General features: G+C 45.6%; 1 protein-coding gene across 6 annotated transcripts in view; it reads left to right on the forward strand.

The window, feature by feature from the left end:
• Positions 1-16,080, forward strand: part of TNIK (TRAF2 and NCK interacting kinase) — a 151,682-nt gene that overhangs the window by 77,804 nt on the left and 57,798 nt on the right. For all 6 annotated transcript variants that reach the window (XM_088060950.1, XM_088060952.1, XM_005525088.3 and 3 more), the window contains exons 3-6: positions 1,030-1,086; positions 5,198-5,323; positions 13,425-13,535; positions 15,847-15,937. In XM_088060950.1, coding sequence (XP_087917076.1) covers positions 1,030-1,086; positions 5,198-5,323; positions 13,425-13,535; positions 15,847-15,937 — 385 coding nt within the window. The remainder of the gene's footprint in view (positions 1-1,029; positions 1,087-5,197; positions 5,324-13,424; positions 13,536-15,846; positions 15,938-16,080) is intronic.

Here is a 16,080-nt window from a genome sequence, read left to right on the forward strand (position 1 = left end):
TCTTTGCCTCTGCTCCTGGTTCTGTCCTTGGTGTGTTAACTACCAATGCTGCAGGGCAGGAGCTGTCATTCCCTCTGTGTCTTCCGCACCATATCTCACATGATGAGGCCTTGGGCAGCTCCCATAGTAAACAGGGATGGAAACTGGGAAATAGGGATGCTTCCCTTTGCCTCCCAGCTCTCCTCTTAGGGTCAGCATTTGCTGGCTTTCCAGAAGGAAAAACATCTTTTCCTCAGGCTGCCTGGTTTGGAAGCGGAGCACATGTCCTCCAGTTGGGGGTGGGAATGGTTTGATATGAGCAGTTTGAATATGATGTTGGGTGATCCATTTCTCAGGAAAGGAGGAAGGACTGGGAATTGCCTTGCTTGATAGCAGTTGTGTTGGTTTTAAGACCTCATAAATAGTTGGAGCTCTTTTATATTTTCACTGTCTCTCCCAGGCATTTTCCCATTAGGATTGATGTAGTCGAGCACTGTGCAACAGACAGTTCATTGCAGCAATTTGCTGATTTTTTTCAGTTGCTGAAAATTTTAAAAACCTCTCTAGCCTGCTAACCAGGTCTTTCTGAAAATAAATAAATTACTGCTCAGAATAAATATGGTGCCCTGCAGGCCAGGGGTCCCTGGTGTGTCCCCAGGTCCGTGAGAGTTGGGATGGGTCCTGAGTATCCCAGCCAGCACATTCCCATCATCTCAGCTCCAGCAGCCCATTTCCAGCCGAGTCATGCTCTGTGCTCAGGAGAGGCCCCAAGCTGGTTTTTTGTGCATGGCTGAGCATTAAAGGGTATTTCCAGCACTTGTTTGCCAGGAAAATACAGCACTGAAGGCCCTGTACTAATTAATTGTAATGGCAGGAGGAAGGGGAGGGAATTGCTTTCTCATCATGGCTGCTGTGAAGATGCTCTTGAAAAAGCTACAAATAATGTGTGGATGCTGCCAGGGCGAGGAGATTGTTTAAGGATATTGTTCACTGTGAGGAAAACATTGTCACTGAGCAAAACCAAACAAATTTCTCCCTTTTCTTTTGCAGGGTCGTCATGTTAAAACAGGCCAGCTTGCTGCTATTAAGGTTATGGACGTCACCGGGGTAATGTATCCTCCTCCTCCTCCTGCATCCCTAAATAACAGATAAGAGGGGAAAGGGGATGGGGTGTGATAATGTGTGGGGGTGGGTGGAAGACTGATGTTCCTGGGAAGTAAATTGCCTTTGTCTTAATGTGATATATGCCATTAAGAGGTTTTGGTTTTAGTAAATATGTGAGAAAAAAACAAATCTGGAAGAGTTTTGGAAATTAAGTACTTTCATGCTGAAACAAAGCAGCATTCAGTTCCAGCAGTGGCTTTTTTAAATGCCTTAATGAATTCTGAAGAAAATCGTAGAATGATTCAGGTTGGAAGGGACCTTAAAGATCTTCTAGTTCCAATCCCTGCCATGGGACATCTTCCACTATCCCAGGCTGCTCCAAGCCCCATCCAGCCTGGCCTTGGACGCTTCCAGGAATGGGGCAGCCACAGCTTCTCTGGGCAACCTGTGCCAGGACCTCCCCACTCTCAGAGAGAAGAATTTCTACCTAATATCCCATTTAGCCCTGCCCCCTGTCAGTTTGAAGCTGTTCCCTCTTGTCCTGTTGCACATCACCTTGTCAAAAGTAGCAACAGGATCGCATATTCATAACTCATTTCTGTTACTCTGCATCCATGATTTTCACTGAAGAGCTTTTGTTCACCAAAAGTATGTTGCAATTATTGTCAGGAATAATTTCATGAGGCAAGTTGAATAATTCCTGTGCATCCTACTGATAAAGAGGAAAAATACCACACCACCCTGTTCTCAAAGGTGGATTTGAAACTTGTGTCAGACTGAGAACTAAGAATTTACAAATCATTAAATGAATAACAGAATTGAGGGGAAAGGATGCTTTCACCATTTCCCACTTGCCACAAAAGATAAAATGAGTTGCTATGATCTAAAAACCCAGATACATTTAGGAGCATGGCATGAAGATGCTTTTTCTTGAGTATTTTTTTTCTAAGTGCAGTACTATCCCTCCCAAAGTTCCTGCACTGGAAACAATGCCAGGCTTGGGAGTAAGAATGTGTTTTTTTGTTTTTTTTTTGGACTGGAATAACACATTTCAAAATTAGAACTCGATCACAATTTACCCACCTTAATTTTTGAGTTAATGTTTTAATAGCCTTCAGGAGCTCAGCACATGCAGAAATGACTCTGTGTGAAAGCAGTCAGCTGGCCTTGGGAATCTGTTTTGAAATGCCTTAGATGCTGTGGTATTAATATCTATGGGACCTTCATCCAGGTTATTTTTGGTGCTAACAGGTGAAATGGTGTGTGGAAATAAGTTTGTAAATGTGAATGAATTTGTTCTGTTTACTTGTAGTTATCTGCAAGTGCCATTTATCTCATTCCCATGGGAAGCAGGCTCGAAGGGAATAGGCAGACCCACCAAGCATAAACCCATGGCATAAATAGCAGTGAAATTCCCGTGGGATGAATTCTGATGTTAGAATGAATTTTAGCTGAAAAATCAAAATACTACTCTAAGGCCAAACACAGGCTTAAATTTGAATCCACACTTAATTCAGTTGTTTTAAAATACCATCACTTCCAAGAAGAGACATTGGAGAAAAGTACCTGAAATCTGATATTGCCCAATAATAATTTCATATACATGTTTAAGTAGATGTCCCTGATCTAAGGCTTTACCTTGTAAAGCTGGGCCTCGTGTCTGAATGTACAAGATGTAAATCAGATATTTGTCATGGGATGTGGCTTTTGGATATTTAATTATTTTCCCCTTAGGCTGCTTTTAGGTAGGGAAGGCTTGTTCAGGGCAGGACCAGGCTCGGGCAGGATGGGCAGTGACCACTGCAGGCAGTGCACTAGCACTGTGCTCTGGTAAGGGCTGGCTGTGCTTCACAGCTCTTGGTACTGAAGGCACTTCTAGAGCCTGCAGGAATGGTTCTGGGCATTGCTCCTGGAGGAATTTCTGAAGCTGGTTCCTGCATTGTGCCTACAGCCATGCGTGTCACCTGCTTCATGCTCAGTGCAAATGCTGCTGCTGAAAACCCAAAATCAGTCCTTCACCTCCTCCTCACAGACAATTTCAGAGCTGCTACTGCTTCATTTGATCCTGACCTTCCTGTATTTCCAGGATGTCCCTGATGACAGTGTGTCTTTCAGCAGAGAACAGAATTAGTGGGCTCATCCCAGCCATCTGCAGCTTCTGGAGTGTAAAGCCCAGGTTGGATGGGGCTTGGAGCAACCTGTGTCCCTGCTCATGGTGGGGGAATGGAACTAGGTGATCTTTAAGGTCTCTTCCAACCCCCAAACCAAGATGATTCTGTGTTCAGTGAGCTCCCAGACAGCATTTCATCCTGACCCATGTGCTTTGCCCAACAGGCTCCTGACAATGATGCTTTGTTTAACTCATTTCTGCTCTTACTCATTATCTGTTAGGGAAGATTACAGAATAGAGGCCCTCAAATTGCAGCACTTCATCAGTTTGGGCAGCTGCTATCTCTGAATTAAGAGTTCAGATTTGTTTTCCAGGGGCTGGTCCTGCTGTGTGCTGTTTGTTTTACATCCAGCAATGGATGTAACAGAATCAGTTGATGGAGGCAAGTGAGGCAGCAAAGCCTGGCCTGTGGCTTTTGTTGTGTTTGAGATTGGAGTAGTTGCAGCAGCTTGCTGTGATGATTCCATTTTCTTCCCTACCTCTCTGGATTTGCTGGGGATGATCACTCTCAGTAGTACTGCTTGGAGCAGGAGTTTGGGCTGGAGCCCCTGAGCCTGGCCACGCAGAGACATCCTCAGTGCCATCCACAGATCTTATGCTTTGCAGGGTTTTTCCACCCATTTTGAGTTCTTCAACTTGAAGACTGAGTCAAACTTCAGACCAAGTATCTCTCTGGCTTGCCTCCATTTTTTTCCTAGAGAGCCAAGCATGAATTGAGAGATGACTGAAAAGCTGCCTGGGTGCTCAGAGAGCTGGAGGGATTTTGTGCTGAGTGCTGCTCCTTGCTCCCAGCACTCTTGAGCATCCAGCTGCTTTTCAGTTGTTGTTGCAAAGGGCTTCAATTAATAAAATCACCTCTGTGGCCTGATGAACTTCAAGTTACATGCCCTGGTTTCCTGGACAAATGAAAACAAGTGAAGTTGTGTTGACTGCTTGAAGAGACATGATAAAGGTTCTTCCAGAATAGTCCCCCGGTTTTCTTTGTAATGTTTGAGCCTGTTCCTTCTCCTCTTTGGTGCTTATACACTCTGTGTTCTTACCAAAAATAAAACTGGAGGTTGTTTATGCAAGCTCCATCCAGATATTTCTTGTACTTGTTTCTGCTGTCTTCACCTTTGCTGTTCTTCCCTGAATGGTATTTTGGGAAGAAAGATGTCTGTGTTATGTGACACCTGCTCAGGGGGCACTGCTCCTCAAGAAAAGCTGCTCCTGCTGCTCTATCCATGTCTTGTCCTTTGCCCATTTGTAAAACTGAGGTCAAGAGAGGCAGGTGAGGGGAATAAAGGAGAATAAAGAGCCAACACCCTTCTGGTCTTTTATAATAAAGCTCATTGACATCAGGGTGCTAAATGCCGCCTGTGGAAATACAGCTGGAATTCGGTCAGCTCAAAATAAAACCAGGGCACGTTTGATGGTGGGAGAACAAAGAGGTGGGACATCAAAACAAGTGTTGGTGTGGCTCCTCTGCCTCTGCTGCTTCAGCTAATGCCACTTTTCAGATGGGACAGAGAGGGGCTGGGACAGGCCATGGGAATGGTGCTTGTCACCAGGACCGAGTTATTCTGATGGAGTTTGTGGACAGGCAGCTCCTGCCTGCTCCCCATGTGTTGCCACCCCACCACCAGCAAGTCCTGGTATCTCCAGAGGTCTTGTGCTGCTTCCAGGGTGGGCAGGAGCGATGTGCCAGAGGGCTGGGGGCACAGGAGCACTTCTGCCATGTAGTGGTTTGTAAAAAAGCGCCATCTTGGGCCTCTGCTTTGGCTGTGGGGGTGTGCTAACACATCACTGGGGTAGCACAGATTACCATGGTTAACACATGGTTGAGCCTCAGAACAACATGAGTGCTTAGAAATTCACCCACATACAAAGACAGCTGGGACCCTGTGAAGTGCTGTCTCCTAATGTCTCTGGTTTTGTCTTCCTTTTCTTTTCACCTCATCCCAGGATGAAGAGGAAGAGATCAAACAAGAAATTAACATGCTGAAGAAGTATTCTCATCACCGAAATATTGCTACGTATTATGGTGCTTTTATTAAAAAGAACCCACCGGGAATGGATGATCAACTCTGGGTAATTTGTTTTCTTTTCTTTAAAAGAACTGGGATTTGATAGAGATTTTTTTACTCTGAATTGTCCTCTTACCAGCACCCAGTTTACACAAAACCCCTTATTTTGCATCCATCTTTTTCAAAGTCATGGCTTTGATCAGGCTCTTGCTGCACTGCAAAACACGTCTCCATTTTGCCGTAAAATCTCTGCAGGCTGATGGTAAACCCAGTTTTATTCTGAAGTGTCATTAGCAATACCTTTATTGCAATAGTCAGTTGAAAATCATTTCCTCTTCTGGCAGTTGGAGGGAGCTGGGAACAGGGAAGATGGAGGCTGAGGGTGATTCCAGCCAGCTCTTGGTGGTTCCTCTCGTGCTTCACACTTCATGGAGCCTGTGCAGGCAGATGAGGAGGAGGAGGGGGACAGCGAGGGAAGGTCAGGGAGATCTGTGGCTGCTCAGCCACTTTGCTGGAGACACCTGACACTGCTGAAGGGCACCGAGCTGCTTTGCGTCTCCATAAATCCGAGGCTGCCTCCTCCTGCTGCTTCCCTTGTCAGGGCCTTCTCGGTTATTAATTCAGCATTCCCAGAGCAGGGAGGATGGAATTTAAATCTGCTCTATCCCTGGGAAGAGACAGAGCATCAGAGCCCGCTCCCTTTGGTGGCAGCCGGCTCAGGAGGCCGGGCAGGGCAGTGGCACCGCGGGTCAGGACTCCGGCTGTTGCTGTAAAATTAATTAAAGTTGTTGTGCTGTGTTCTGAGCTTGGCTGTGCTGGTTGGAGTCTCTGGAGCAGCAGCTTGCAGTGCCTGTGGCTATCAGAGCAGCAGTGTAGGACCCTGCTTTCCTTAGGGATCTGTTGGAGAGAAGGCTCCGATGGAGTTATTGTCAGCACAATGACCTGGATGTTGTCCTGTGGTCAAAAAAGTTTTTATTTCCTCACAGTCTTGTAAATCCAGTCAATTCTGCCATACCCATGTGTAGTTTCCAAAGCTTTTCTGTGCCTGAGCAAGGTTGCTGCAGCCTAATTTTTCAGGGGTAACATATCCATGATTCACCTGGGAGACCATGGAGATGAAGAGCAGCAGCACGCTCTTCCCTCTAGTTTCAGTACAATATAGGTTTTATTTTAGCAAAACATTCAGTGGCTTCAGATGTTTGCCCCTGCATCCACATACCAGAGCATCCAGTGGGAAGTGGAGGGATTCAGAGGACATTTTTCCCAGGAGAAAACTGCAGTTGGTAGATTTCTGTGCCAGTTTGTACCTCAAGACTTTCTGATACACTGAATTATTGAGAAGACTTGGGGGCTTGGACTCCAGGGGCATTCCTGGCCTGGGTATCCAGGTTATTTTTGGTGGGAACTCTTAAAAACCATGTTCTTTGCAGCTGGCCTGGGATTCAGCGAGGCAAAAGCTGTCAGGCTGAGGAATGCTCTTTCATCCCATGAAATTCTATTTGGCTTTGGCTGGTTTATAACTTTTATTTCTTTTAAGTGAAATATTAAAACAACCCACAATGTTTCTCCTTGTGCTGCAGAAGTGCCTGGAGGGGAAAAGAACCCCACAAACTGTGTGCCATGTCCCCCAGTACTGAGAGGAGCCCTCCCTGGTGCTGGCCTCTGCTCAGTACCTTTACACTGGCTGGGTTTGGGGTTTGTGTGCTCTGACCAGGCGAGGTTTGGTTTTGTTTCTTTCCTCCAGCTTCAGTACAAAGGGCTCTTGGCATATACAAGTGTTAATAAAAGAACAGTCCAAACTTTGAAAAAGAAAAGCTCACTAGAGAACTCCTTGGATTAAGAGGCATGGCATGAGGAGTGATGGTGTGGAGCTGTGTCGGGGAGGTTTAAGGTGGATATTAGGAAATACACCCAGAATGTGGTTGGGCACTGGACCAGGCTCCCCAGGGAAGTGGTCACAGCCCCAAGCCTGACAGAATTCAGAAAGCATTTGGACAAAGCTCTCAGGCACAGGGTGGAATTCTTGGGGTTTCCCTGTTCAGGATCAGGAGTTGGATTCAATGGTCCTTAAATTTCCTGCTCAGGATATTCTTTTATTCTTCTATTGATCCCATCACCATGACGCAGCAGAGGAGGCTGTGCATGCTGTATCACCTTCACATGCCCAGGTCAGGAGGAGAACCTGGGTTTTCTCTGGTGGGTCACCCAGTCATGCAAGGGGGGGAAGGTGGTCACAATCCAACTATGCTGCTCGATCCTGCCCCCTGAGAAAGGCAGACTAGATAATCTGAATTATCTACCAGACCACTGCCTCTCCTCTCAATCTGGGGCCTTTCTCATGTGTTAGTGAAAAAGATTTTTTCAAGAGCTTCTTTTCTTGCACTGGGGTATGAGGGGGGTTTTAAGTCCATGCACAGTGTTGGGACTGGTGGAGGTATTCCTGGGAAAGCTCCCCTGCCCTGGAGGAGAGATGTGCTGGTGCCACTGTGTTAAATAGCTGCTGTTTCAGGATCTGATTGAATTAGGACTTGTGTGAACTCTATCAGTCTTGCCTCACAGATAAAGGCTTGTTTATTTTTCATTGGCTCTTTGTTGAAATAAAACGGTTTCTGATAATGCCCAGGTAATTCTTTTTATCGACACTTGGGAGGCTGATACGGAAATAAAAAATAGGGAACTCTTTCAGTGGAGATTAAGATCTCTCAGAAACGTGGCAGGCTTCCGACATGAAGTATTGTCAGTGCTGCTGCTCCATTCCACAGCAGCCACTTGCCCTGAAAGATGAGCTCAAGCTCACTAAACAACCCTGTTTTCAGAAATCAGGGAGCTGGGCGGAGGGTGTTTTAGCAGATGCATCACAAATCTGCTATGTTAGGCAAAAAAAAAAAAAAAAAAAAAAAAAATGAAGCAAAAGTCATAGGGACAACCTCTATGGAGTATTTAAAAAGAAATTTAAAAATTTGAGGTTTATCCTTATGTTGGACAATATGTTGCATTCTGGGGTGCTGTGGGTCTTTGGGAGGGTTTGTGCATCTCTCTAGCTGAGGCGAGGGGGTCCTGCTCTGGTGCAAAGGGACAGGGTGAGGGTGGGCTGCAGAAACTGGAGAAATTCCCAGGAGATGTGAGGATCCAGATAATCAGTTAACTGCTGCTTCTCAGAGTTCAACTCCTGAAATTCCCCTTGCTCTACTCAAATCTAAGCTATGGGATGTCAGGCTGTGCATAACCCAGAGAGGTTGTTCTGAGATATTTTGGGCTGGATGTTTTTTTAAATGGTGGGAGATGAGGCATTCATTAAGAAGTGTGAGCTGGATGGGGGAAGTGACCCCATCCTGAAGGACCCCTGCCCTGAGTCCTACACTGTCTGTGTGCAGGGTCATGGAGGTGCCACTCAGCTGGACACTTGTCATCTGCCCTTGCTGTCCACTGTGCCCTGAGGCCACGGACAGAGCAGCTCCCCCAGCATGTGCAGTGGGCACGGGGCAGAGTGTGGGGGCTGAGCAAAGGCTGGCAGCAACCCAGAGCCCACCCAGGGCAGGGCAGAGCCCGCAGGGTCCCCAGGGCCAGCGGTGCTGGCTGCGATGGATGGGCTGCCTCAGCAGCCCTGTCACCAAGCAGGACAAATTGCTAATAGGCAGGTGCCAGATGCCCACGTAGTGGGGTGGCCTCTGGGGTGTCCTCTGCAGCAGATAATCTGGGGATTATCCTGTGGGGGAAACAGGAAGGAGGGTGATTTGGGAGCAGCCCCTCAGTCAGGGTGGCACTGCTGCAGCTGTGCAGTGCTCAGGGCTGTGATTGTGTAGTTGCAATGTGTTTTTTCACTCTGTTGAGCTCCAGAGGCCCATTGAATTGATTTAGGGTGATGGGAACAGAGTCACACCAGGAATCTGGAGAGCAAAAACGGGGGCAGCAAGACTCTATTGAAAATGGAGCATGAGCTGCCAAAGCACTGTGCACCTGTGCAGCTCTGAGCAGGATTGCTCTTAATCTGTTTATATACCCGGAAAAATATTTTTGGGCAGCTGCTGATTCTTTGCATTACAGAAATTAGATCATGAAACATTTGAGAGGGGTCAGTTTTTGTTTGAGCTGTATCTCTTGTTAGTGCCTCCAAGCTCTGCGGTCCCAGGGGAGTGTGAGGGGATCAGGGCTGCTCCTCCAGCTCCTGACCAAGAGCTCAGGATTACCAGAGCAGCTTTCTGCTGCTGTCTGGCAGAGTAATCCAGCACAATTTAACTCTCACTCCTCTTCAAAGCAATGTCAATGCTGTGAACTCTGCAGGACTGTGAGCCCAGTTCCTTTTGCTGCCATCTCTAACCCAAAGCCATCAGCCTGCTCAGGACCTGTGGCGTCAGCTGCCTGCTGCCTCCCCAAGGGGCATGGATTTCTTGGCTGGGCTTGACATCCAGGTTGATGCAGGCAAGTAATTTATTGAGGAACTCATGTGAGAGCAGTCAGATGCTGCTGTTGGAGAGGAGAGAGCAGAGCAGTGCTGGCCCCATGCTCCTACCTCAGTGTGCAGCTGTAGTGTCAGCCTGCTCCCACCCAGCACCAACAGAAGCAATGAAAACCTGGCCTTATCTTGCTGAATATATTGCAGCTTAGCACCAATTAGATTGCTATTTTTGTGTCTGAAATGGACAGTAGCTTTTATGCTGATCCACCAAGGGAAGGTCTCTGTGTTTCTAATGCTCCGTCCTGCCTCCAGGTGCCACGATGTGGGTCATGAGGGACCCTGTTGCATGGGAGCCAGGCTGTGGGGTGGGATGAGAAATTTCAGTGGCCTGGGCATATGGAACCATGTTGCACCCAGGTTCTGTTTACACACACAGCAGAAGGATTGATTTCCAGCAGCATTTAGCTTGAGGGTGTTGTGTGCTTGTTTTCTGTAACTTAAAAGAAGTCAAATTGTTCCTTAGCTGAGGCATAGGAACACAGAAGGATTTGTCTTGTGTAGTAAAGGATTTAATTTGGGGAGTTCCTCTGGACAACCTGGAGCAATTCACTGTAAGATGGATTGGGGTTGGTGTTCTGGAGATGCTTGGGTTTGAGCTCTTCCAGTTAATACACAGCAGTGATTGGAACAGAGGTCTTGCCATTCCCAAACTGAGGAATGTAGTGGTTGATTGGAAAACTGAAAAGGCTCTTTAAGCAAAAAATTCATGAGACAGCAGGACACAGAGATTTACAGCTGCAGCTTCTGAATTTGCCTTGCTTATGAAGTTTGCTGTCACTCTGGTATGAAGAGCTAAGTAAATGCTAAATGAACTGTATTTAAAAATACTTCCTCAATAAATGTCCTTGCAAATTAAATTTCAGAAGATGATCTTACCTTTAGCCCATTTTGATGATAATTTTAATTATGGTTAATAAAAATTCAATATGCATTTCCAGTTTATTGTCTTACTCCATCATGACTTCATCCCTTAAGAAAATTGGTAATGATGCAAGTGTGTGTGGGCAAAGCACTCACCCAGAGGTACGAGACTGGTGAGAAAGTATTTTAGTATCCAAGTGCCCTTTGAAGCCTTTTCTGAGTGTATTAAGCTCTGCCTAAAATCAGCAAGAACTGCTCATTTTAATTTTTCTCCTGGAACTGTTGGTTTCCAGCCTAAACATACCCATAGTGTTCATAAATTGATATTGTGGCAGTATCTCCCTCTCCTACCTGTCCTTGCTGTTGACAGTATACACAGATAGACCATAACCATCCATTCTCTGTGTGGCTGAACAAGCCCTCAGCTCCTCTGAGAAGACCTGATCATGTTCCTGTGTCCCCTCCAGTGTGAATTTCCTTGGGCTCCATCACCCAGCAGGACATCAGTGCTGTGGGTCAGGTCTGCCCTGGCCTGCTGGGTGTCTCCTTGGCCTGCCATCACCTGTGGTTCCTCTCCTTGAAGGCTCTATGGTATGAACTGTCGTTGGGAATTCTGTAGCACCTTTCTACCTGAGGAGCATAAGAAGCCACAAAAGTCAAAGGGGATCCCAGTGCTGCACGCAGCAGCCACCCAAACATGGGGATGGGGGCTGTTCACATGAGGGGTCCATCAGGGACAAGGATACTCAGGCAGCCTTGTCACCTTTCTGCTGCTGGTTCTCTTGGAGAATTTGTGGCAGAGCTTTCAGGCTGTTTATGGTGCTCAGCCCTCTTGGATCTGGAACCTCTTGATGCTGACAGAGATCTGCCAGTGCTGGATATTTCCCCATGGATGTTATGGGACTATGCACCTCTTAAAAAAACAAGCTGGAATCACCCCTTCTGTGCCTCTTTTTCCCTCTGTTAATTTAATCTCCAGGAGGTTTCACAGTTACAGATTTGGGATACAGCAGCAGGTGACCGTAATATTCCCCTCCTGGTGCGAAGTTTATCTTTGCTCTGTGGAAATCAAGGGCAGGGTACAGGACCAAGACCTGTACCAAGGGTACAGGACTGCCAACTCCATTAAAATAATCTGGCAAATTAATGGATGCACTGTATACTTTTACGGGATTTCTTCAATTTTTCTTTTCAGCATTGTATTTGCCATGCACAGCATAGCAAGCCCTTCCTCTTCCTCTTCCTCCAATCCCTGGTGAGAGCCTGTGGAAGAGTTTCCCTGGAATAAGACTGGAGAGGGCAGCATTTTGGCTTACAAGATGTTTGTGGCTGGCTCAGCTATCCAGCAAATCCAAATTTGCTGCTGTGGTATCCCAAATGTTAGTTTAATCATACACACATGCAGACGCTGATATTCCCCATGTGAAAATGGTCCCAAGGGAAGAAAGAGAGGAAAAACAACTTTGAAACCAGTTGTTGCATTATTCCCCATTCACTGAGCAATGAGTAACCAGGACTTAGGCCGTGTCAGTGACCCATCCATTTCTGCCATTTCTTGAAGCCAGTTTCATGACTTAACAGGGATATTCCAAGAATTTTTCAGCACCAGTTCAGTAAGAAAAGAGAAAGTTAACATGAAAACTAAAGACACCAGCGTGTTTAAAACCAAGTAAGGTATAGTCTGCTCAAGTATTTTATTTAGCCTGAAGGTTTATGGCAGTCCTGTGTCTGGATTTTATGATCATTGTAATTTATGATGCTCTTAAATCACTGCATTTGTGCAGTTTGGTCAGGAGTAACCCTTCTGCTGTTTTAATTCTCTTCTTGGCATGTGCTTTTAATAATGATGTCACTTGCTTGGGGAACGTTAAATGCCATGTAAGTCTCATGTGATAAGAAACTTCAAACATGCACATTGAAGAATCTGGCAAGGAACCACTAGCAAGGGAATATCTTCAAGTAGGAAGCAGATCTAATTGGAAAACATGGTTTTACATCTTAGAAGAAGCACTTGCACAGGCCTTGGAGGAGGCTCGCTGCACACACGCTCGCTGTCGGAGCACGCTGACAGCTCCTGCACACCCTGGGGATCTACAAAATCCCTGGGAGGCAGACTCACATCCTGTGCTATTTTTGTAGTGTTTATTTCACAGTTGTTCAATGACAAGATTAAGTTTGGGCTGGGTTAGATCATTACACTTCTATATTTGATATTCTGAAACTTTGGAAGTGGTACAAGTGGTGGTGGCCAGTCATGTTGGAACCAATCTGAGCAGTAGGACAGCAGCTCTCTCTGGGAAGCCTGACACTGCTTGGCAACCTTCCCCTCAAAGGAGGTTTCCTCCTCAAGAACATGATCAAAACCAAAGGTTGTCTGGTTAAATAAAAAATGAAAATTGAAAAGTACACCTGGTTCCTAAATCATAGGAAACCACAGAAAATCAAGTATCTGCCTTAAGTGTCTTTGTATTTTCAGATTTGAAGAACACACATGCAAAAGGCAGAGTTTTGTTTTATTGCTGTTGATACTAAACTGATCAGAAGTATAAAGTAGGGCATGTAGGTTTGAGATTCTGGTCTCCTCTGATTTTCAGCACTGGACTGATGCCTGTTTCTTGCTCCCAATCTTCTGGAGGGCCTCAACCCTTTCAAGCCTTCCAGCCTTTTATTGTTTCATCTTAGAACAAACCCCAAGTGGATTACAAGCTGATAGGTTCAGGATGATGTTCCAATGGCTCTGTGTAGCGCCCTGGGGTTCCCACAGAAGCAATGCCAGCATCTGGATGCTGCTGGTGGTGCCACTGCACGACATTTATGTCATTAATTACATTCCTGTTCCCTCTGGCAGCTGGTGATGGAGTTCTGCGGCGCGGGCTCCGTCACTGACCTCATCAAGAACACCAAGGGGAACACCTTGAAGGAGGAGTGGATTGCCTACATCTGCAGAGAGATTTTGCGGGTACGTGTCCAGGGGGAGCTGAATGTTGTTGGGAGTGTGGCAGTTGAGTGCTCAGGGGACACGGGAAGCCTTTGGCTCCGCAGATTTCGTGGATGATGTGCTGCCATGGGCTGGAGCCTCTGCGGTGCCGGCAGGCGTGAATGATTCATGTGCCTGTATGATGCATAATAAATAAACCCTGCTTAATGCCCTTTAGCTCTGTTAGCTCCTTGAATTTTAACCCTCTTTTTCCTTCAACAAAAATGTAATCTCCTATTAGGATTAAAAGGGCAAAGATTTATTTACGTTAGAATTACCTTTTTAGTTAACAGAAAGATGAGGACTCAAAAAATCTGTGGAAAAAAGAATCTTAGTGATGAAAAAGCATCCTATGTTTTATTAAATCCACATGTCTGGTTTTAATGAGGATGCTGCAACTTTTATACTGGCAATATAAATGTTTGACTGAAATTTCTTAAAATGGGCCATGCCAGAGTTTCATGTACCGGGAGATGGCAGCTTCAGCAAAGACTTTCCTGTATTTCGCATTGCTGAGGTCAGAGGATGGGGTTGTAATGGTTGTCCTACATTAAAATCTATTGCTCTGCGAGCTGAAGATTAGTTCAAGAGAAAACAGGAATATTTGGCATGTGAAGGAAATCTGTACGAGAGCCATTCAAGTGGTAGGATGAGAGGAAAGGGCCTCAAGTTGCACTAGGGGAGATTCAGAAAAAATTTCTTTATCAAAGGGGTTGTTAAGCCCTGGAATAGGCTGTTCAGGGAAGGATAGATCCCCATTCTTGGAATTTAAAAGAGATGTGGATGTGCCCCTTAGGGACATGGTTTCGTGGTGGCCTTGGCAGTTGTCAGGGTTATGGTTGGACTCAGTGGTCCTAAACGTCTTTTCCAACCTAAACAATTATTTGATTCTATGAAAGAAAATGAGGTAAAATGATCTCTCCAAGTGGTTGTTCCTAACACTGAGGCTGCCATGGGTGCCCAGAGGTGACACAGCATTTCTGAGTTGTCACTGAATGCCACTGTCCACACCAGAGTGATGTGCAGAAGATGCTGGCATTGTAACTCATCAGCTTTTGTATTAACACTGCTTTCAGTGCTCGAAGGCCACAGTTACATGGATTTATTTAAAGTGTATGAGGTCCACGAGCCTGCTCCTTAAATAGTCCCTGGCAGTGAGTCATAACCCAGCCTCTGATTCATGTCCCAGGGCCACCATTGGGTGTCACCTATTGCCTTCTGGCCATGCATTGGGGCGGGTGGTGGGTGACCTCTGTGGGGTTTGGGGTGAGAAAAGGCTCTCAGCTTCACACTGCAGAACGTGGCTCATGCTTGGTTCAGACAGTGATGGACAGTTGGAATTCTAATCCCAGCCCAAATCCCATGTTGTTCAAGGTTTTATTGAAATCCCGTGGAATTTTTGCTTTGCCTCAAATGCTCAAAGGTGCCTGTAACCAAGTATAATATGGCTAAAAAAGGACTCCTATACAGATATAATCTGTTCCAGAGTTTTCCCAAGGTAACGAGCATAAAATGACTAATAACTACCAAAAACAATAGCAGAAATATTTTTGTTCCTCAAATATGAATGTTTAATGTGAAATGTAAACCTAATGCAAAATTAGTTTTTGGAGTAATCCATATTTTTCCTAAGATGGCAATCTGGGTGGATGTTACTTTGAAAATGAAATAATAAATGAATGAAATAAAAATGTGGGCTGCAAAAAGAAATTAATAAGCTAATAAACCAGCACAACAACAAAGCTAGTTTTCCTTTAGCCTTTGAGACAGGCTTTTTACTTGAGCTATATCTCTATTAGGGATATGTGCAAGTCATAACATTTGTATTTGCATGGTAGCTTTGTTAATACAAACTTCTCAGTGTACTGAAATCCAGTTTATTGGACCAATATAACAAGAGAATTGTTTTCTTCAGTTTCTGGATGATGAAAATGGAGAAAGGAGACAAACCCATTCTATTATTTCTGCCACAGAAATGGCTCCCTGATGCAAGGGAGCACAGGGGGGAAATCATGTTTGAAGTGATGGAAGAATTTGGGTTAATACAGGTTCCTGCTGGAATGTGAAAGATTGGGTTAAAAGCCCTACAGAATTGCCAGGCTCCTCGCCAGGCATGTCCTCCCAGCATGGGACATGGGACAGTGTTTGGAGCATGTGATAAACAAAAGCATTCTCGAGTGCTTAACTCCAACTGTGAACCTTTCATTTCTGGAGCATAATTGGTTGAGGAGGAATGTCAGAAAATAACATGCTTTGAACTTGGGTTCCTCTAACCTTTCTCTGAATTCTCCAGGGCTTGAGTCACCTACACCAGCACAAAGTAATTCATCGAGACATCAAGGGACAGAATGTATTGCTGACTGAAAATGCAGAAGTGAAGCTAGGTAAGAGTGGGTTAGAGCTCCTGGAAACTGCAGGTGGGCTGGCTGGGAAGAAGCAGAAAAACTGGCTTGTACATGACCTGAAGAAAGAGGATGGGTACCAAGAGCTTCTCTCTGGGTTTTGTTATGTTGCCTTTGATACATGA

The sequence above is a fragment of the Pseudopodoces humilis genome, chromosome 11, assembly GCF_049639895.1.
Source record: "Pseudopodoces humilis isolate 2021_Gansu_Grassland_sample_001 chromosome 11, ASM4963989v1, whole genome shotgun sequence".
Taxonomy (NCBI): domain Eukaryota; kingdom Metazoa; phylum Chordata; class Aves; order Passeriformes; family Paridae; genus Pseudopodoces; species Pseudopodoces humilis.